Raw genomic sequence first — 23,601 nt, 5'->3', positions numbered from 1 at the left:
GAACGGATAATAGGTAATATCCGTAGTACAACTTGTCTGAAGGACTGTTCGCAGCATTATCCTGGCTGTTCCATTTTGCGAAAATGATACAAATGCTGAATCACTATCAAACGAACTGCTGAACTGAAAGATCGAAGTGTGTTCCGCCATATTTCGAATATAAATCTTTGGAACCCATACTTCATGTACATTTAGTTGTGTCATAGTAATATCATTGAATTCAGAATTATTCCACTTCATAGCAATTTGTTCATCGTCCCATTTTAATGAAAATGTTCCAGCAAACGTCAAAATTCCAGTTAATACATCAAAATCGATTACTGAGTTCAACAAAAGATCAACATTTACTGTAACTGGTTCATTAAGGTTGATTCTAGGGTGTAAACGTCTTGAGTAATTCGCCAATAGATATTCATTCAAACGTCTCGCGTCAGAATATAAAACAGCGTCAACAGGGATAATGATGAGCAGAAGTAGCAGTGCCTTCATATTTCTTGTTAGATGACCCAACTGTCCAGATTTGTTATGTATGGTTTCCTATATGACAGATTGGAAAATCATTTAATGATAATAATAAATCGATTTACTTTAGATAATGGATATCCACTGTAACGGGATAAAATAAAATCAATTTACAATTGTCTATCTTGTGAATGCAAATATCTGTGCAGAAATACATTTTTTTTTAATTTTAAAAGTCCAAATTGATTTATGTCCCTACTATTATTTAAATTCATATTAATGCTAATTCCCTAGTGTCAAAAAGGAAAATATTCAATAACGGAACAATTTTACAGATAAATAATTGATTTGAAATTGAAAGAAATATTGCAAAATTATGAAATATTAAGAACTATTAATGCAGTATAATAAACAAACATAATTATTTTGAAAGGGATGACACAGAGTATAAAATTAATAGGTTTGCAGCTAAATGTTAGATAATTTGTATAAAACATTGATAAATACCCGATATTGCAGTGGAATAAATTTTACATGAAAAAGGCTTAAAATTGTGTCAGGCAATATGTATGTGTGGCATTTAAAAGAATGTAAGAAAGGGAAAACCTGTATAATAGTATAATAATAATAATAATAATAATAATAATAATAATAATAATAATTTATTCCTATTCAATTGCAGTAAAATAGAACTAAAATGTAATTATTAGATGAGCACGAAATGGACGTAATTACCACTAATTTTTATGGTCACATATACTCATCTCTTTACGTGAACATAATAAACTGTCGAAATATTTTCTGATTTGATTTTACACATTACTAAAATAAAGTTGTATGATATAACTAAAACACACCCGCGACACCGCGGATCCATGACTGAATTAAGTACCTCAGTATGCCTTTTTTTATATATAAAATTGAGAACGGAAACGGGAAATGTTTCTAAGAGACAACAACCCGACCAAAGAGCAGAAAACAGCCCAAGATTTTCAGTATTTGTATTGTCATCTGATCATGATTAAGTCATGCTGATTGTAAGGTGCACAGTTTTCTACTTTCAAAATCTTTCTGTTTGAACCCGTCCTGTTCTTCTTTATACTAAAGTAAACTTAGTGTTAAATAAATTTTATTTTTTATCTAATTAACCAAAATTGATAGTGGTATTGAGATGGAAGAAAACAGATTTGTTAAATAGTGTACTATAGTGCAACATAGAGATAAAACAACTACTGGAAGAATCCTAGGTTCTCCTGATAAAGGAGGGATTTACAGAAGTAACAGGCAAGTTAAACTACAACCGGAAACTACATTTAACATATGCTATTAGTATCGGTATCGGATTCGAACCGGAACTTGTTAGTTATTGTAATATTAATTATGTGGAAAACAAAAGGGCCTGGAATGGTGTAATTTTTAAACCCTTCCGGAGCACCTGATATCACCCCCAGTTTTTGGTGGGGTTCGTGTTGCTTAGTCTTTAGTTTTCTATGTTGTGTCATCTGTACTATTATTTGTCTGTTTGTCTTTTTATTTTTGGCCATGGCGTTGTCAGTTTGTTTTCGATCTATGAGTTTGACTGTCCCTCTGGTATCTTTCGTCCCTCTTTTAAACAACACCATTGTCCTATATTAATTATATATAAAGTTGAATTCTTTTATTCGTCGTTTTTAAGCCATGTCGGCTAACAAATTGGACCTCGTTATTTTAGTAGTGTAGATATATGCATGTGGATATTGCTCTGTGTTGAAGGCCATACCGTGAACTAAGTTGCAAACCTCAACAAATTTGGTCTCTGCTGAAAGGTTGTCTTATTGACTATTATAAAAATTCTTATTTTTAGGTCACACCAAATCAATTTTTAGTTCGTCAGAAATTTTCCTTCGAAAAAAAGGTAGCGAGAGAGCGAAATTTTTTTTTTTTTTTTTTTCTTCAAGTTTGATTTTTGGTACGCGAAAGAGTGTTACTAGCGAGCAATATTATTTTTGAAATATTTAAAAAAAAATCTTTGAAAAGAATTTTAAGCGAGCAAGCGATTAGAAATTAACATTTCGGTTCTTGATATTTTATATATCTCATATTCTAGTTCTTATATTACCCTACTTTGCTTCCCAATTTGTTCTCTGACAGCCAGTTTAATCTTTTCACAACACTTCCAAGTATAAAATGGTTAACTTTTGCAAAACTTCGTGTAGTCTGATTAAATAAATATGATTCAGCTGACCATTAAAAAATGCAACAGATTTGAACAGGCATGCATCCATGTTAAATGTGAGTTAAAATTGATGCATCCAATCTTTTATGGTAATATTCTATAAAAAACACAAAAATGTCGGCATTCACCTCAAAAGCTAACCAAACCTTTGAACAGACTTATTCAGAAGGGATATAGTTATGATAGATCATGATACTGTTGTCAGGTCATTAAAGATGGCAAATTTTGTATAAATATTGATTCGCTCATAGGGTCTTTGCGTCGGAAATAAACACATTTATTCTAAAACCAGTTGTTGGCATGATAGGGTTATGCTCTTCTCGTATATTGTATGATGGTATGATACTAAACCCCTAACGAGAGGGATTTGCTTGATTTTCGTATGATGGAGACATAATCTTTCAGTCAGTTTAATTGAGGTCTGGAGATGGCATGTCAGTAACTGCTGGTAGTCCTTTGTTAATTTATGTATCATTGTCATTTTGCTTAGTTTCTTTTGTTACCTATTCTGACATCGGACTCGGACTTCTTTTAAAATGAGTTTTACTGTGCGTATTGCTGTGTGTTTGTTTATTCTACATTGGCTAGAGGATATAGGGGAGGGTTGAGATCTCACAAAACATGTTTAACCCTGCCGCATTTTTGCGCCTGTCCTAAGTCAGGAGCCTCTGGCCTTTGTTAATCTTGAATGTTTTTAAATTTTAGTTCATTTATAATATGTTTTGGAGTTTAGTGTGACGTCCATTTTAACTGAACTAGTACACATTTCTGTTTAGGGGCCAGCTGAAGCCCGTCTCCGGGTGCGGGATTTTCTCGCTGTGTTGAAGACCCATTAGTGGCCTTCGGCTGTTTTCTGCTTTGGTCGGGTTGTTGTCTCTTTGACACATTCCCCATTTCCATTCTCAATTTTATTGTATATTGTTTCAAATAAGCGTACATGTATGCAAACCATTCATGCATGTATAAAGCTTGTATATACAACCATAAATATTTGTGTATACAACAAGCTGAAAATTAATACAGTACTGTCCTTCAAAAACCACACCAATTTATATCATTCAAATGATCCCGTCAGATGCTATATACATTTTACTAACTTAACAAAAGGAACATGTCAACGCATTCCACTCAGTCATTGATTTGCTGTAGAATTTAATGACAATCGAATTTATATATATATATATATACATAAATGCATGTGGATATTACTCTGTGTTGAAGGCCATACAGTGAACTAGTTGCAAACCTCTACAAATTTGGTCTCTGGTGGAAGGTTGTCTAATTAACAATCATACAAATTCTTATTTTTAGAAGATTTTGTAAATTGTTAAGTTGGATTAATGTGTTAAATTCAATTACCACAACAACTTTCTTGTCAAATTCTATGCTTTTAAATAGTATACATTATTGTGTTGGGGCCAGCTGAAGCCCACTCCTGGGTGCGGCATTATCTCGCTGTGTTGAAGAACCATTGCTGGCCTTGGGCTGTTTTCTGCTCTTTTGTCGGGTTATTACATTCCCTATTTTTTTCCTCAATTTTATTTTAATATAACTTTGTAATGATAGCAAATATAAATAAAAAATTTAAAAATTTCAAAGAAAAATCTTTAATATTATAAAACAGATAAAAAAAAGGTAAACAATATAATAATTTCATTTGCGGTGCCATTTCAATTCATGTACCATCAGCTTTGGGATTCTCTTTTATTCTTATGCATGTTATATTGTCATAATTTAAATCTTTCAATTGGGTGGTGTCGTTGCTTTGTCATTTGATCTTGATCTTGATCTTGATCTTGATAGGTATATGGTGAAACATTCAAGAATATTACTACACCGCGCGTGAGTCAAGTAATTTACTTAAGCTGTTTAATCAAAGATCAAAACTGTTTTCATTTTATATACATGTCTCATGGGCTATCAACCAATTTTGCTTTCGTTTTAAATATGTCTCATGTGCGATCAAACCCTTTCTCGAACCATAATAGTATGTGTGAAATGTATAAATTCGGCTCCTTTTGTTTTTCAAGGATAAATATAATCAACAAAGATCTAGAATTTGGAATGATATGGCTACAGTATTAATTTTTTGCGCAGACAAGATAAGGCCAGATGAACGTACAAACCGCCGAACCATTATTTTTGGCAAGCCTGTGCTTCACTGGTAGGCAATGAAAGCTACAATCCTCTACGTTAAATGCTAAATAGAGAGATCGTATGAAAAATGAGCCCCGATACGTAGCAAATATTCCCCCCAAGAACTCTTTGGTTTCCATTGCAGCTTATTAATTATAAAATTCAAAGAGAACACCCTAAGTTCCAAACTGGGACCAATTCAGGAACCGGTCTCTTTGGTACATTCAAAGAAGACCCAATTTAATCTCTGTGGGAACACAGAAGAATATAACCCCAAATATAAGCTAGCGTACAATGTGGGGACATGTTCCATTTTCATCTTGCCATATCCCGCTGTCTATACTGTAACGACTTATTTATTTTTAATTTACAACAAATTTGAAATGATAAAATACTGAATTAAAAGTCATACAGATATATATTGAAAATATGAACTGTTAATAATTTTGAAAATATGTCAATTAAACAAGAATTCGATTCGATTAACTGGTGTCTCATTCACTGGCAATATGGCACGTTCTTGTCATGCTGTCAGAGCTGTTAATTCCAGTGGCGGAATATCCATATCTATTTTACATCTCTCCATAACTGCATCCGATCACTTTAAAACCTGAAAAATTTGAACACAGCAGCAGAATTTTTCTTATCTTTATTTTTGGGGGGTGGATGGGAAGGTGGGTGGGATTTTTAGCTAACTATGTTGGCAGCTTTTGCACTCGCCACTTGTTTAACAACGCATGAATGACGTCACGATATGACGTATTTTAGAATGTAACTAAATTCGGAAACAATTAGGATTGATTCCGGAAAAAGCGGAGTTCTACTTTTATTAAACCAGTTTATCCTAATATGATAAACTTAATTAGTGGGACCCACCTTACAATATCACTGAGTTTTAGCTGGTCCTTCTGCTGTTTGAGTCCTGGTGAAAATATCTGGTGGAAGTAGGTTCCAATCTTTAATTGAGTTTGGTATGAAGCGGAATTCTAATGTGTCTGGTTTTGTTTGCAGTCTCAGGAAATGTTGGCCGTAATGCATGTTCTTGGTTGTCCGCGATGTTTTTTTTCAGTTGATCAGATGGTAAGTTGTCTTGACTGTGTATGCCTTTGCAAAGAGGCTAAGTCTGTTTTTGGCGATCTTTTAGGGATAGTACTTGCAGCTGGTCTAAAAATTGCTGTCATACTGCCTGGGTCGTAATTGTAGTTTAGTGTCACATGTGTTATGAACGTTTGTGGTCTTCGACGGAGCACTTCCAACAAATCGGTAATAGAATCGCCCAAATCATATGCTACTGATGTGTTTTCCTGCGTTACCACTGTAACTACAAATACTAGTATTCCACTCATGTCTAAGTTTAAGAATATTTATCATACTAAATTTGGCAATAATATTGTAACAACAGCGTTGTGAATGTAGTTAAAAAATTGTTGTGACGTCATTCTATACTATTGTACCCGTTCTTTATTTCAGTAATTCACGGTAGGTATAGTGTCCGACTGGGATCGTGGTTTTTCGAGTGATTTGATCGGGTTTTTTTCGAGTGTGACCACTTTTTGTTCGAGTGAATATGATAAAAAATGTAAACAAACAGACTTCCTTTCTGGTAAAACGTGAACAAAGATGCTAGAACCTTACATACAAGATCATAGAAGGTTAATTAGTATTTTTGATAAAAAGATATATTTAACCCTATATTATTCTGTTTTAAAAACGTTTAATTTAGCCTTACAATGCTTTATTCCAAAATATAGAATAAAGCCATTTGTAAACACATACCAATGCAAATATCAACGGAAATGTGCACATGGGATCTACATATACTTGGATATACAGACACTTTACAAAATTTCTCGTTTTTGCATTGAAACGGACATTTGGAGAGTAAATTCAGTTTTATGTGTCCGTGTTTTTTCGAGAGCAGTCCGGTTTTTTTCGAGTGTGTCCTTGTTTTATCGAGTGAAAAAAAAATCCTGTGGCTTAAAATGTAACTATGTCAGTGCATTTTCGTTAAAAAAACAATGAAAAGATTCAAATAAAGTACTTAAACCAGTTTGATAATGCTACGTTAACACGTACTTTTCATAAAAAGTCATCGTTCATTTGCATTCAGAAATCTTTATGTTAGTGTACCGATATGTATTCCATACAGTAAATATTTCGTGATGTAAACAATCTTTATGTGAGCTCAGACATGTTGGACTGAGACGTACATACACATAGTGTGTAAAGCGGGTAAAAGTGTTTTTACAGAAAATATATCCTTAATGTTTCGTTTGCTGTTGTCTTGATGGAAATATTAGCTATCTTGATGTAATCAGGAGTGTACAGAATTTACACAGATGTTGAAAATTTATACACCATGAAGCGCAGCCGGAGGTCGTATGCATGTTCAACACCGGTGCAAAATTTCGTACACCCCTGGTTGCACCAAGATTTTATTGTTTTTTATTTGTGGAAAATTTGATTATTTCAATTATAATAATTAAAAGTTTGGAAAAATAATAATAAAAAATTAAAAGAAATGAAAGATTTTTTACAAAAAAAAAAAAAATCCAAGTGAAGAAAATAAATACTCTCAATATTAAAATATATTTTTTGGAAATTTTGGCATATTCTTTTATCCCCTGGTGAACTAGGTTGGGTGTTATTTACTTACTGGTAATTAACCAATCAGATTGCAAGATTCTTGCTTCATAAGAAATAATGTTTTATCGTTCTAGAAATGGAAATCAAGAACAAAGTTCAATTGCTCCTACTGTGAAGAGAAGTCTGATCAAGCGTGTGCTATGCTTAGTCATACAGTAACAAAGCACCAGCATAGCTTCATTTCAGAATAAAAATTGACAATGTATATTTGTGAGGTGTACGTATATTATCTGTCTTAGATATTTTGCAGGTAACAATTTCCGTATGAAGTCGGTTATCTGTCCAGAAATACATTTCGGCAATTAGTCTGGGAAGTAATAATAATTATTTCTTATTATTACTTTTTGCGGGTAATCGTAGCCAGTGCCTAAATGAATAAATGATTATTTTATACATCCGTTAAGTTTTAAACTTCTCCGTTTTTTTTTATTTACGCTGGAGTTCGGTATTTTTTTTTATACTTTTTTATCCTCTTATTTTAATCTAAACTGATGAATAAATTCATTAATATTGCATATTCACACCGCCAGCTAAAGTGTCCCTTCGGAGGAGGATTTTTTATAGTAGATCGAAATTGAGATTGAAATAGTAGTGTCGTTCCCCATGACATTTTTGTCTTTTCAATTTTTGGACATTGCAATATTTGTTGTTGTACGATCGATGAAATGGACGAAGAATCAGACGAGGATGTTTATTTTGCGGTATTTATAATTTACGGTGGTTTAGAAATCAGTGACTGAAACACTAATATCAAATAATTTGCCATAAATTTTAAAGATTAAGAAGTCAAAAATAGGTAAATTCATACTGAGTATCATCAGAGACATTGTATTATGTCTCTGGTATCATTACGGATACATGTTTGTAGACTGGGACATCGGAAAAAAAATCTTCAGTGCTAGGGGGTATTTGGATCTCTTTGTAGTATATGTCAACAAGAAATATACTAGTACTCAATCCTAAAAATATATTAAAAAAAAGTTATTCAGGTCTGTACAACTCAGCTGTGTACAAGGGGAGATCATAGAGCTACATTGGTCTTCATGGTCGTGTAACATTACCATCAAAATTTCTCAGTCTTTCATTTATTGTCGAGCCTTCGACTTTTGTCGAAAAAGCGAGACATAGCGATCCTACATTCCGTCGGCGTCGTCGTCGTCGTCGTCGTCGGCGGCGTCCACAAATATTCACTCTGTGGTTAAAGTTTTTGAAATTTTAATAACTTTCTTAAACTATCCTGGATTTCTACCAAACTTTGACAGAAGCTTGTTTATGATCATAAGATAATATTCAAAAGTAAATTTTGTAAAAAAAAAATTCCATTTTTTCCGTATTTTACTTATAAATGGACTTAGTTTTTCTGCCAAGAAACATTACATTCACTCTGTGGTTAAAGTTTTTGAAATTTTAATAACTTTCTTAAACTATCCTGGATTTCTACCAAACTTGGAAAGAAGCTTGTTTATGATCATAAGATAGTATCCAGAAGTAAATTTTGTAAAAAAAAAAATCCATTTTTTCCGTATTTTACTTATAAATGGACTTAGTTTTTCTGCCAAGAAACATTACATTCACTCTGTGGTTGAAGTTTTTGAAATTTTAATAACTTTCTTAAACTATCCTGGATTTCTACCAAACATGGAAAGAAGCTTGTTTATGATCAAATGCTAATATCTAGAAGGAAATTTTGTTTTCTTCCAGTTAACATTACATTCAGTCTGCAGTTAATTTAGTTATTAACATTTATTAAATTCATAAACTATCCTGGATTTTTACCAAACTTGGACAGAAGCTTCTTACAATCAAAAGATAGTATCAAGAGGAATATTTTTATTGATTTACTTCCTCATTTTTGTTGAGCCTGCGATTAACAGAAAAAGTAGGCGAGACACTAGGTTCCGCGGAACTCTTACGAATTTTTTAGTAACAACAGACAAAAGAAGTATGTCAATTGGACCTGCTTTGATACGATAACTGCCCAGGAATTTTTACTAGATAACATTTTTGTTCGCTATGGAGATTCCGTATATCGTCAAGTTATTGGAATTCCAATGGGGACTAACTGTGCACCACTTATTGCGGACCCATCGAAACAACATCTGATACAAAAATTTAATTACACTTTTAGATATTTGGATGATATATTGGCTCTCAAAAATGACGACTTCAGTATGTACACTAAAGAGATTTATCCTGCTGAACTGACTATAAATAAAGCTAATACTAACAATAAACACTGCCCTTTCCTGGATCATTATATCTATATATTTCAGGGATGGGGTAATCGTAATCTGTAATCGTAATCGATTGTAATTGATTACATTTTTTCCAGTAATCGACAGTAATCTGTAATCGAAGACATTTTCGATTACATGTAATCGTAATTTAATCGATTACATCAAAAATCATGATGTAATCATCGATTACTTTCGATTACATTTCGATTACTTTAGTAAAATAGTTTGATGAAATATAACCTATTTTAAATGAAAACATGTGTATGTATTCATCACTTTGAAGTACTGATATGACTTAAGAGTTTATCAACTGCCTTTATATTTCTATCTATTGTCTCAAGCTGCATTATGGTCAACCAGATCCCCTACCATAATTTACTTTATTTCTAGCTTTTGAAACAAAATGTACTTGTCAATAAGTCAACACCTTTTATATTAAAATAAGAAAATAGATTTGAAATAAGAAAATAGATTTGAAATAAGAAAATAGATTTAAAATAAGGAATGTGTCTTAAGTTAAGTTCTGTACTTCCTTAAAGTAGTAAGCTTATTTGTATTAAATTTCCTAAAAGCATAATTTTCAATAAGATTTAAGCTTAGAAAAGATAAACAGTTGATTTCTTATAATGTTATGATATACATGTATATAAAAAATAAGTACACAAAATCCTTTTATCAATGAACCAATGCCTATGCATTGAAATTCTTTTCAGAAAAAGATACATGTATCCCTCGTTGACACTATAAATATATACTGTTTATAATTTTATTATAGAATAAAAAAATCTTAACAAACTTCTTGTCTTTACTAATCAGATGATCAAAGTCTTCTAATCACTATATAAGACACATACTTTGTTTTTATTTCAATTACTGTTTGTCTAATTAAGATGGAGATTTACATTATTTTGCCCCAGGTAATAAATTGTACTCCATTGGCAGTTTTATAACCTATAATTAAGGTGGTTTTCCAACAAAAGGATTAAATCATGTCTGTCATTATAATTATAAATTTTGATCCTTAAAATTAGCTGAACTAATTAATAATTCTACTTTTTTATATTTTCTTCAGAGAAAACTTCCAACATTGAAAATAACTATGCTAAAATATACCTGCTTTAAATGAATAAAAACAAAAAAGCTAACTTAAGTCAGTACGAAAGTAAAATTATTGAAAAAAACCTTAAACATATATATAAGTGATTGATGGAATGCAATGTCATCTCTAATTCATGTTGAAAGTCAAATTTCAAGATTTTTTTAATAATTCTGATCCTCAGTAAGAGATTCCATCTAGATAACAACTGTCAACTTATAATTTGGAAACAATGATTTAAATGCTGTTTTTTTGGTAAAGTTCTAGATATCTACTATACAAACGTTGATCAACATAATAGTGTTTAACTTACTTTATTTTTTTTTTAAATTTTGAAGCATGTAATTGACAGTAATCGAAAAGTAATGTAATCACTTTTGATAAAGTAATCGATTGCAATCGATTACATACAAAAATCTGAATAATCGATTATTAATCGATTGCACAAAATACCTTCATGTAATCGATTATTAATCGATTACATTTGTCAGTAATCGTGCCCATCCCTGATATATTTAACAGAAAGCTTAATTCCAAAATTTTTGATAAAAGAGATGATTTTTCATTTCCTATTGTTAATTATCCATTTTTTGATGGTGACGTTCCCTTGTCACCATCTTATGGTGTTTATATATCTCAACTTGTTTGGTTCACTCCTGTATGTAACAACGTATTTGATTTTAACGAAAGAAACCTCTGTATAACTGAAAAATTATTACACGAGGGTTTTCGATATCACAAACTAGTCAAAACATTTACTAAATTTTATCATCGGTACAAGGACATTATTCCTAAATATAAATCAACATGCAGACATCTTATTCGTTATGGTATTTCACATCCAATCTTTTATGGTAATATCCTATACAAAGCACAAAAATGTGGACATTCACCTCAAAAGCTAACCAAACCTTTAAACAGACTTATTCAGAAGGGATATAGTTACGATACTGTTGTCAGGTCATTAAAGATGGCATATTTTAAAAGTATTAATATTGATTCACTCATAGGGTCTTTGCATCAGAAATAAACACATTTATTCTAAAACCAGTAGTTGGCATGATACGGGTTATGTTCTTCTCATATATTTTATGATGGTATGATACTAAACCCCTAACAGGAGGGATTGTGCTTGATTTTCATATGATGAAGACATAATCTTTCAGTCAGTTTACATTTTTTTGTAATTGAGGTCTGGAGCTGGCATGTCAGTAACTGCTAGTAGTCCTTTGATAATTTATGTATCATTGTCATTTTGCTTAGTTTCTTTTGTTACCTATTCTGACATCGGACTTGGACTTCTTTTGAACTGAGTTTTACTGTGCATATTGCTGTGTGTTTGTTTATTCTACATTGTTTAGAGGTATAGGGGGAGGATTGAGATCTCACTAAACATGTTTAACCCCACCACATTCATGCGCCTGTCCCAAGTCAGGAGCCTCTGGCCTTTGTTAATCTTGTATGGTTTTAAATTTTAGTTCATTTATATGTTTTGGAGTTTAGTGTGACGTCCATTTTCATTGAACTAGTACACATTTTTGTTAAGGGGCAAGCTGAAGCCCGACTCTGGGTGTGGGATTTTCAAGCTGTGTTGAAGACCCATTGGTAGCCTTTAGGTATAAAACCACTAATTCATAGCCCCATTGCTTTCTATGTTAAATTCTGCAATTTCAAGCATACATGGCTACTTTATCTTAAGTTCAAATAAAGTGGCAGTTATTTCATGTCAAAACTGTACCTTATGCTGACTTGTGCTGAAAAAATCAACATACCTTTAATTGCATATTAGGGCGTACTGGTTCCCGGAAGTTTGATAGTACAAAAACAGGAACTTCTGATCTGAACAACAGGCCAAATGAGCCCTCCTATTAAAATTTCCTATACTTCTTTATTATTCAAATAAAACTTTCAACAAGGGTTCTACAGTGACCCCAAGTCCCCAAGCTTTCATTTGATACTAAAACTACCCAAATATTCCCACTATTGACAAAGATACAGCTATGCGTAGGAACTATTTTGTTTAAAATATGTACTACTTTCTTGTATGTTCCTTTTGACCGGGCCTGAATTAGTGGTTCTATACCTATAACAGCACCAAACTTGTTATATTGACTTCTACTTGACTTAATTTCCTTTTATGATCTATTTCTAGCATAGAAAAACACATAAAGCTTTTGTCAAAACACTATATCACTGAATTCAAGCTCAAATTGGACTGGTAGTAACATATGCGTTAAACAAAGAAAACTACATATGGATACTAATAGTGACAGATATGACACTTTTTCAATTTTTACCAGTTCTGATTTGTTAATATCTACTCAAATAACAGTGTTCTTACCTATATGTCTTATTTTTATCAGAGATTCTTCCTTGAATATAAATACAGTGGTCCAAATATAAAATATAATTGATAATTTTGTCCCCCCCCTTTTTTCTACATGTTGGAAAAGGAGAGTGATTTGGTAAAAAAAAAATACTTTTATGTATAAACATGAATCAACAAGAGCAATTTATGTATCTCCAAGCTAGACAACTTGCTAAAATGGTTATAAAATGCATTTCAAGTGAGATTTTGGAATTCCTATATAAGTATACACCAATTTTCCTTGAAATAAATAATTCACCAAGAAACACAATAAAACATGAACACTCACTAGATAATTTGACCAAAAACAATATTTATACTATAAACTAGTCATAATATACAAATTTCATTGGTTTCAGTGTTAGATAATCCAAAAATTTAAATTTCAGGTAAAATCTCATGCTAAATGACCAAAAAGGCTAAAATACCTTATTGTAGCAATTTGAGGGCTGTAATTTGACACTAACATAACTGTTACATAAAAAAAATAATGTAACATGATTTCTGACAACAAATGTGACCAATTTTCACTGTAAAGGGTATGATTTCTAAAAATAGAATTTCCCATTCCTGTCAGTAATAGGTATAAAACCACTAATTCATAGCCCCATTGCTTTCTATGTTAAATTCTGCAATTTCAAGCATACATGGCTACTTTATCTTAAGTTCAAATAAAGTGGCAGTTATTTCATGTCAAAACTGTACCTTATGCTGACTTGTGCTGAAAAAATCAACATACCTTTAATTGCATATTAGGGCGTACTGGTTCCAGGAAGTTTGATAGTACAAAAACAGGAACTTCTGATCTGAACAACAGGCCAAATGAGCCCTCCTATTAAAATTTCCTATACTTCTTTATTATTCAAATAAAACTTTCAACAAGGGTTCTACAGTGACCCCAAGTCCCCAAGCTTTCATTTGATACTAAAACTACCCAAATATTCCCACTATTGACAAAGATACAGCTATGCGTAGGAACCATTTTGTTTAAAATATGTACTACTTTCTTGTATGTTCCTTTTGACCGGGCCTGAATTAGTGGTTCTATACATTTAGCTGTTTTCTACTATTTGGTTGGGTTGTTGTCTCTTTGACACATTCCCCATTTCCATTCTCTATTTTATTGTAACATTTTTACAAGAGCTATCAATACATGTAGTTTGGCTTTGTACCACAGGTACATGTTCTTGGCTCTAAAAAAAAATTACCTCTTCATCTTTTTCCATATAAGAGTTGGGTTCCTAAATGAACCTTTTAAACTCTGCAGGACAATGCATGGTGACATTACAAATCTAGTCCCTTAAGGCTATATACAGTATTTTTTACAATAAAGTCAGATTGATATGGTTAAAATTATTTACAATCATTGATACCTATACCTACATATGTACATGTACATGTATATTTTATAAAGGTATAGAGGTAATTTTTTTTCAGAGACAAGTGTGTGTGCTTTGCGCCATAAACTTGGACCTGCCATCCATTTATTAGCAACATAAAATGTGGTACAGTGTACTAGTGTAGCATTAAAGTACAAATGAAATGTAAAAATTATTAGTCTGAAGATACCTAGATTCAAACCGCTGTATGGGAAGATAGGGTTTTTAGCAACATGTCTGAGATTGCATACACCTTATCGCTATTTGTCCGCCATTACTGGACATCACAAAGGTTCCTGTAAAATTTTAACGTCATAATAGAAAACATCTGACGCCACAATGGAAAAGTGATTGTTCTATGATGTCAATAGTTCAAGAGGCGCAGATTCTCGGGTCAAGCAATGCAGATTTCCAAATAGCGATAAGGTCTATTATAATTAATTGCCAGGTGTTTACTTTTCAATAACTGGTCCTTGACCAGTACAAAGACAAATTCTGCTCCATTCAAACATGATAACTTAATTCAATGATCTAATTATAGTGATAGAGTGATGAAAAAAATTGACAAATACATGTGTTAGATTGATTAATTATTTTTGACATGCATGCATCAATATTTATAAACATTTGATTGGTTATAAACTATGATGACGAAAAACATGAAACTATTTTATTTTGCATTCTGATATGATGTTCTTCCTCTGCTTTGTAAACACACTTATGTTCTTATTAAAAAGAGGAACATGTGTAGGGCATGTGCTTTACATCACAATTAAATTTCAACGTCACTTGTATTTTAAACAATGTAGGAGATCAAAATGGACATTTTTGTTGGAGTTGCTTGATAGACATGATGCTATACCCATGAATGCAGTATTCATAATATGATTATGATTATATAAAAGAAATAAGTTAAAAGAGGGGCGTAAAGGGGGATATCTGCACGGAAGAACGCGAAATAAAATTGCCATTTCACGATGAACGAACAATTAAAAATTTCTTGCACGTTGATCTTTTACCGATTTCACAAAACACGGCGAATAATGAACCTTTTTCACGGCTGCACGTAAAATAAAAATGGCAAAACGCGTTGCACGAAAATAACCCTTTACCACCCTCTTAAAAGAGAGAGGTTATCACAAAAAAGACTCTTACAATGTATTTTATAAGTTCATGTATGAAGATCTGGAATGGATTTTTTGTACATCAGTGAACAATAATGACTTACTCATCACTGACTTAAAGATAAAGTTTGTGTTTGGTTCTGGTTGACCAATTTTTGTATAAAGTTGTAGGTTAGAGCATTGGTATCGTGATGACACTTCTAATTTTAAATTAAGTACATGTATTGTCTTTATGTAGAATTCTCCATTGATGAAACATCTGGAAGAAGCTGGGATTGATATTAAGGATGAAACTGTTATTCAATCCAACAAACTGGATACTGTCAAAAAAGAGGCTACTTCTAACATTCACTTCATCACACAAGTAAGTACATGTACATGTAAAATTGTCATCTAATATGTAATTTATTAATGATGTTACTTAGCTGTGCTACATTTTAACATGACTTAGGTACATGTATTATTGATTAGAAGCAGGCAGCTGCTGATTCAGGGGGCATAGATGATAGAGGGCTCTTTGATTTGAAAATATTTCATTTTTAGAATGAAAGTGTTTATCACTTTTTATTTCTGTTTTATGAAATTACTAAGGCCCCCCTTTCTTTCAAAAATTCAGCATCATCCCTCATTACAGGGTTTGACAGACATTTTTTACCTACAAAAATGACTTAGTAGTTAAATAGAATGAAATAGTTTGAAATTAAGTTATTCTTCATATGTTTTAATGTAAGTGACAATTAGAAACAAAAGGAAGAAATTTTAAGTCCAGTTTAGATTAAATTCTAGAGTTTTTGGTCAATATTTTGAAGGCACATTATTGGTAGATTACCACGTACATGTACATGTGTACATCAATGATTAAGTGTATGCTTGGAAGGATTTCTGAATTTCAAGAAAATTAGGGAAGACCAAGTGCAGACCTATTTCCTGTCTCATTTTGGTTCTCTTTTGGAAAGAAAAAGTGGATATGTTTTTGCTATTACACATCGGGATGCTAAGGGTTTCTTTACTTCTCATTTAATTGTTCTGATGGATAAAACATAATTAAGAATGATCAAATATACTTCAAAACCCAGGTAGAAAGTTAGTAACTTAGTAGTAAAAGTACCTGAATTTTATGAATTTATTGAATTTAAAAATAAAAAAGTATGTATTCCTGAATCTCAGTCTGTTATCATGTCCTTTTATGGTCATGTAGACAATGATGTAGTTGCAGTTGCTAATTAAATAAACACATACATGATAAAAGTTGCTCTTAAACAACTAGCAATTATAAATACGAAAGATTCTTAACCAGTAAGCCCAACTTTTGCAACAGTAATTAGTAATGCTAAATCTGTATACTTTCATTTGTCACAAATTTTCACAAAGCTTACCATATTGTTTCCATAAAAAATGAAGAATTTGATTTAAATGAGATTAAAGCAAAAACCAATATGCAATAGGTTGGAATTATATGGAATGCATGAAATATTTATGTTTAGGAAAAATGTTATGACATACCCTTTTTTGTAATTTAAGATTATTATTTTATATTTTAGTTGCAGTACTGGTACTCTTTCATGTATTGTTTAATCATTAGCGTTTTGGGAATAAATATCTTAAAAGAAGAGAAAAGTAACTTGGTAAGTTTTTGTTTTCATTATTTGTTACTAAAGATGTTTGGTACCAATGTTTTTATTGCTGTTCACATATTAGGTAAACAGTATAGAATTTATTTTTAGTGAGAAAAGTTTGTACAAAATAACAAAAATTAGAGATGAGCAACTGAATTTAGTTTGCAGTTTAGCTCAAATGTATGGGACATATATGTACAAATATAAATTGTTTCCATGCATCTGGCCATATGTTTTTGCACAAATATTTACTTAAGTTATTGTGTTGAAAATTTTATTTCCCAGAAACATATTATGGTATTATTTACAACTTATACATGTACATGTATATGTAGTGATTATTGATAAAACTAAATTTCAGTGAATTTGACCTAAATTTCATGCTTTAGTTTCTTTGATACTATTATTCACCTCATTTCTCAAAGACATGATGTTTATATGTCAATGAAATTCAACACTATATCCCCTTAAGACATTCCAGCATGAATTTCATGGTCATGGTGACTTCTATGTCATGTTTGATTTACATGTAGGTCAATATAGCATAAACATATGGTACTACAACATGTACATGTAATATCAATGATATTTCGTGGCTAGAGTACACATATATAGGACCAAAAACAATTCTGAAACATCTAAGTAACAAATTGTTCTCACGTAGGGCCTTGTAACATAATGGTAACGAGATGCAATATTGCTTGAGTGTGATGCTACAATGTATCTGAAACGATTTTAGTTATAAAATTGTTATGTTATGGATGTGATGCTATAATTTCTAGAAACAGAATGTTATTTCAAAATTCCATTTTTATAACCAGGATGCTATATCAAATTTATGGGGAGAAAACTGTAACCATGGTAACCATTACCTGCAGTAACAAAAATAATTTCAAATTAAATTCAACTTTCAACGTTTTTTTTTTCTTCACAGTAATAGATACATTGCTGTAGTTTCTAAATTTATTCTATTTATTTCTCCAATGATTTTAAGTCTTAATCATTCAGATGTTTTATGACTCAGTTTAAAAACAACAAAACTATTTATGGAAAAGAAAGAAGGTAAACATGGTCATCTTTAATTCATATTATTACATTTCAGGAGAATTTATACAAAGAAAAACTACTTTTGTTGGCTGAAAAGTCAAAAGCATTTGAACAAGATGACCAACAGTTTTTAGAAAATTTTAAAGAAAAATATGAAGAACAGAAACAACCAAACATGGATCCTTTTATAAAATCAAAGATGTAAGTATGTAGATATATTTGAATTATGAGATATGACTTGGCAGTTTCATTGCAGATTTTCCAGTATTACCTGCAAAGGAGGAAAAAATCTTTGTAATTATCTTTTTGAAAGTTGTGAATATTATCCATTCCAACAGTTCTCTTGCCTTGTGGTCAAAGATGATAAAGAGTCAAATTCTTTCATGTGTTTTAAAGGGTAAACCTGCGTTAAGGGGGATAAATTTGTAAATCAGAAATATGATAGTAATAGTCAGTTTTCATGTGAAATAGAATTAAAATAATCTTTTTTACTTTGAAGCTTAAAATGTAATTATGAAAAGGGTTAAAGAAAACCTACCATTGATTTTGTTAAGGTTTTTCCCTTCACCTAGATCTACCTCCTTAGAAGAAGATTAATGCATTTTTTATAATTTACAGGCTAACAATGATTGCTCTTCCATGTCTGCTGGCCTATCTGTTTACTAGAATTGTCTACCCTGAGCTTCCTTGGAAGTACAAGACATTAACAGATTTGTCAGCCACTTGTTCTTTACTGTATATCGTTGCCAATATAGTGAAATATCTTGTATTAATATATCAAAGATGGAAGCTTGAACATATTTATGATATAGTAGTGAATTGTATTCAGACTGGAGAAACTATTGTGAAATACACTCAGAAATCACTGAGATTGATTCAGGAATCAGAACTGGTTTCCAGGGGATTTACTTTGTAAGTGGAAATCTGTTTTATCGGCACTTTGTGCATTTTCCCTTTGATTTTACTGCCTTATATTTTTTACATCATGGAAATGACTTGATACTTGAAAATATTAGGCAATGACGTCATGTATCAGTGCAGCAACATCACATGCTCAAGTCGATCTGTATCAATTTATCAATGAAATGCACGCGACTCCATTCATACAACCGAACAACTATCCCAACTTTTTGTACGCATAAAAGTAGTTTTACTATTTTATTTTACTTCATATTCTCAACCCAAAAAACATACAGTTAAGACAAATTGCTGATAAAATGAATAATGGGATTTTGTTTTTAGATACTGACTTCATCAGATCGAATATCAGCTCACCCTAGCGGGCTCTCTTGATATTCTTGCTGATGAAGTCAGTATCAAAAACAAAAATGCCATTATTCTATATGTAACAGTAATATCTAACTAAACTTCTCCCTTATCAAGCTAAAGAAAAACTAGCATATTTTTATGTTGGCTATAAACTGTTACATTCAAATCTATATACTGTAACTTTAGAAATTATTGCTAGGTGTTTATTATTGTGAATAATGGGACTGGGTGAGTATCACACTAATAAGACCACACATTCTGAAATCTGACACATATATACCGGTATTTGTGCAGCTTTTCCTGCAATAATTATTTTCACATTTTGGTCTGTCATATCGAAATCACAGTAATTTCTGAATTTACAGTATTCAAACTAAAAAAATGTTTTCATACAATGAAATATCTCTTGAATATTGAACAACTTTCAATTCTTTATACATTTTGAACTGCTTCAATGGTCTTGTACCATGATTATCTTTGGTAAAGAAGGCGATGGGTTTTATCATTTAATTCTAATACTTATTTGTCTAAACTAAATGCTCTGTACAACTGAAGATAAAATTTAATTAAAAATGATTTATAGAATAACTAATCGAAGAATTCAAATAGAGAAAAATATTCAACGAGTGACCGAACAACACATTAATTCACGAATGCGCGTAGCGCATGAGTTAATTATCAGTGTTGTTCGGTCACGAGTTGAATATTTTTCGATATTTGAATTCTTTGATTAGTTATTCTTTTTATTACATTGGCAAATGGCTTTTTTTAATGAAATTAATGTAGAAAATGTAAGGAACTATATCTTTTTTCTACGCATTCACAATTTGTTTTGATCCGACGTTATCGAAGTCTTGACAACGCCTATTGTTGTATGACGTCAGAGAGTGAAATAACCACGTTTATTTCACATGTGAAATTATCGGTTTTTATTTGACTGGGAAATCAATGTAATTCAATGCTACCAATGTAATAAAACAAATTATCATGGTCATTTTGTGAAACACATTCTATATTCTGATATTCAACTGATTTAAATGAATGATAGGTACTCAAATAACTTTTTAGAAAGAAATAAATCAGAATGAGAAATACATTTGACAATATAGATCCCTTCAAGTTCTGACACTATCACAACCCCAAACCAACAATCAATTCCTCATATTTGTTTTCTAGAATAATCAAGACCTCAGTCACCACTACTGCAATCCACCATCTCTTCCTCATTAAGTTTTTTTTTTCCATATTTCAGAGTGAGTCAGAAGAGTCCTATATCTAGATTAGAACAAAATTCTTTACATCATACACAAAGACAGTGCTCACAGTTAAGATCAGAATTGTTTCACTCTGCCAGAAATAGTTTCTTGGTTCTCAAGTCAGCAGCTACAAATCTTGTCACTAGGTAAGTGTCTAAACTAATAAATACTAGCAGGGTATCAAAGAAATGAGGATAATCAGCAATCTGTAATACTATGGATTCATTTTTTTCGTGGGTACCAATTTTTGTGGATTGAGAAAAACTTGCATTTTCGTGGATATTTGATTTCATGGTTTTGTCAACGTCTGCATATAACCTTATAGAAAATTTGTAATTCGTTGAATATTTAATTTCGTGGTTCACCTGTACCCATGAAATCCACAAAAGTTGGTATGATCCAATGAATAATAATGAATCCACAGTACCAGATCTACACATGATTGAGGCAATTAATTTGTCTCATCATTTGCTGTATGTTCACTAAAAATTTGTATTTTGTTGAATCTTCAAATTCATGGTTTCTTCCCATCAAGGGTTACCCATGAATATTGGATATCCAAATATATAAATGAATCTATAGTAATACAGTTACCACAAGTAGGTCATCATCAATAACACTTTAGTAATGTGGATTCATTTATTTTCGTTGGAATCAATGTTTGTTGTTTTAGACAAATTTGCTCTTTTTGTTGTGTTTTTATCATAAGCTCCTATCAAAGTAACTAAATATTTGTAATTCATTGAGTATTTTTTTTAATTTGGCGATTTCCCCTGCCGACAAAATCTACAAAAATAGGAATCTCATGAATATAAATGAATCCACAGTAAATCAAAAGCTGAGACCTCCTTGTTACTTCAGTTTAAAAAAGTAAGATCAAGTGCTTAGATGTGTAGGCAAATTCTGATCTATACAATATACAATTCATATATAGTCAATGGTTAGATATGCTGAGATGAATTGCAATGAAGAGGCAACTGAACAACAAAAGTTCCCATGGCAATAAACAAAGGGTAAGACGTTCAGATCTCCATCACTCTGATTCTAGATAAGCTTCAAACAACTTAAAAGAACAAAAATTACCCTGAACATTTAATTTTATAATTGTGCAAAATACCTGAATAGACTAATATTGTGCCTGATTGTGTGATGACCTTTTTTTCTTTCATACAGCTACCCTTTAGATGCCAGCATAGATAATGTAATGAACTACTTATGCCATATACCTATAGAAGAGTTTGGTCAGTGTTTACAGATCACTGGTGAGACAGAGGATTCTACAAAACAACTGTATACTTTAACTGATGGATTTTCTGTGGCATCACTCAAGGTAAAAACATCTGTATACTTTAACTGATGGATTTTTTGTTGCACTACTTAAGGTAAAACAACTATACTTTAACTGATGGATTTTCTGTTGCATCACTCAAGGCAAAAACAACTATATTTTAACTGATGGATTTTCTGTGGCATTACTTCAGATAAAAACAACTATATTTTAACTGATGGATTTTCTGTGGCATCACTTAAGGTAAAAACAACTATATTTTAACTGATGGATTTTCTTTGGCATCACTTAAGGTAAAAACAACTATATTTTAATTGATGGATTTTCTGTGGCATCATTTAAGGTAAAAACAAACTATACTTTAACTGATGGATTTTCTGTGGCATCACTCAAGGTAAAAACAAACTGTATACTTTAACTGATGGATTTTCTGTGGCATCACTTAAGGTTAAGACGACTGTATACTTTAACTGATGGATTTTCTGTGGCATCACACAAGGTAAACATAACTGTATAATTTAACTGATGGATTTTCTGTGGCATCACTCGAGGTAGATTTAACTGATGGATTTTCTGTTGCATCACTCTTGGTTAAAACAACTGTATACTTTAACTTATGGATTTTCTGTGGCATCATTCAAGGTAAAAACAAACTGTATACTTTAACTGATGGATTTTCTGTGGCATCACCTAAGGTAAAAACAACTGTATCCTTTAACTGAAGGAAGGATTTTCTGTGGCATCTCTTAAGGTAAAAACAAACTGTATAATTTAACTGATGGATTTTCTGTGGAATCACTCAAGGTAAAAATAACTGTAAACTTTTACTGATGGATTTTCTGTGGCATCATTCAAGGTAAAAAAAAACTGTATACTTTAACCAATGGATTTTCTGTGGCATCACTTAAGGTAAAAACAACTGTATACTTTAACTGATGGATTTTCTATGGCATCACTTAAGGTAAAAACAAACTGTATACTTTAACTGGTGGATTTTCTGTGGCATCACTTAAGGTTTGGCTAGCCATAAAACCAGGTTCAACCCACCATTTTTTCTTAAATGTCCTGTACCAAGTCAGGAATATGGCAGTTGTTATCAAATAGTCCGTTTCTATGTATGTTGGCATTTGTTTTTGTTGCAGTTAAGTGTTTCTTTTGTTCTGTTGGTTTCCTCTTATAGTTGATGTGTTTCCCTCGGTTTTAGTTTGTAACCCGGATTTGTTTTCTCTTAATTGATTTATGACTTTTGAACAGCGGTATACTACTATTGCCTTTATCTAAGGTAAAAACAACTGTATACCGGTACTTTAACTGATGGATTTTCTGTGGCATCATTCAATGTAAAAACAACTGTTTCCTCTATCTGATGGATTTTCTGTGGCATCAATCAAGGTAAAAACAAACTGTAAACTTTATCTGCTGGATTTTCTGTTGCATGACTTAAGGTCAACACAAACTTTAT

The 23,601-nt window shown here is 31.7% G+C and overlaps 1 protein-coding gene across 1 annotated transcript in view; it reads left to right on the top strand.

Annotated features, from left to right (window-relative positions):
• Positions 1-8,058: 8,058 nt before the first annotated feature.
• LOC127721189 (vezatin-like) overlaps positions 8,059-23,601 on the top strand; it is a 36,588-nt gene continuing 21,045 nt past the window's right edge. Inside the window, exons 1-7 of the mRNA XM_052227866.1 lie at positions 8,059-8,160; positions 15,902-16,027; positions 17,205-17,288; positions 18,382-18,527; positions 18,945-19,238; positions 20,848-20,997; positions 22,025-22,181. Coding sequence (XP_052083826.1) covers positions 8,125-8,160; positions 15,902-16,027; positions 17,205-17,288; positions 18,382-18,527; positions 18,945-19,238; positions 20,848-20,997; positions 22,025-22,181 — 993 coding nt within the window. The 5' untranslated portion in view covers positions 8,059-8,124. The remainder of the gene's footprint in view (positions 8,161-15,901; positions 16,028-17,204; positions 17,289-18,381; positions 18,528-18,944; positions 19,239-20,847; positions 20,998-22,024; positions 22,182-23,601) is intronic.

Source organism: Mytilus californianus, unplaced genomic scaffold (assembly GCF_021869535.1).
Source record: "Mytilus californianus isolate M0D057914Y unplaced genomic scaffold, xbMytCali1.0.p SCAF_1, whole genome shotgun sequence".
NCBI lineage: Eukaryota > Metazoa > Mollusca > Bivalvia > Mytilida > Mytilidae > Mytilus > Mytilus californianus.
Note: the sequence above shows the minus strand (reverse complement) of the source record. Positions and strands in the feature narration are given on the sequence as shown.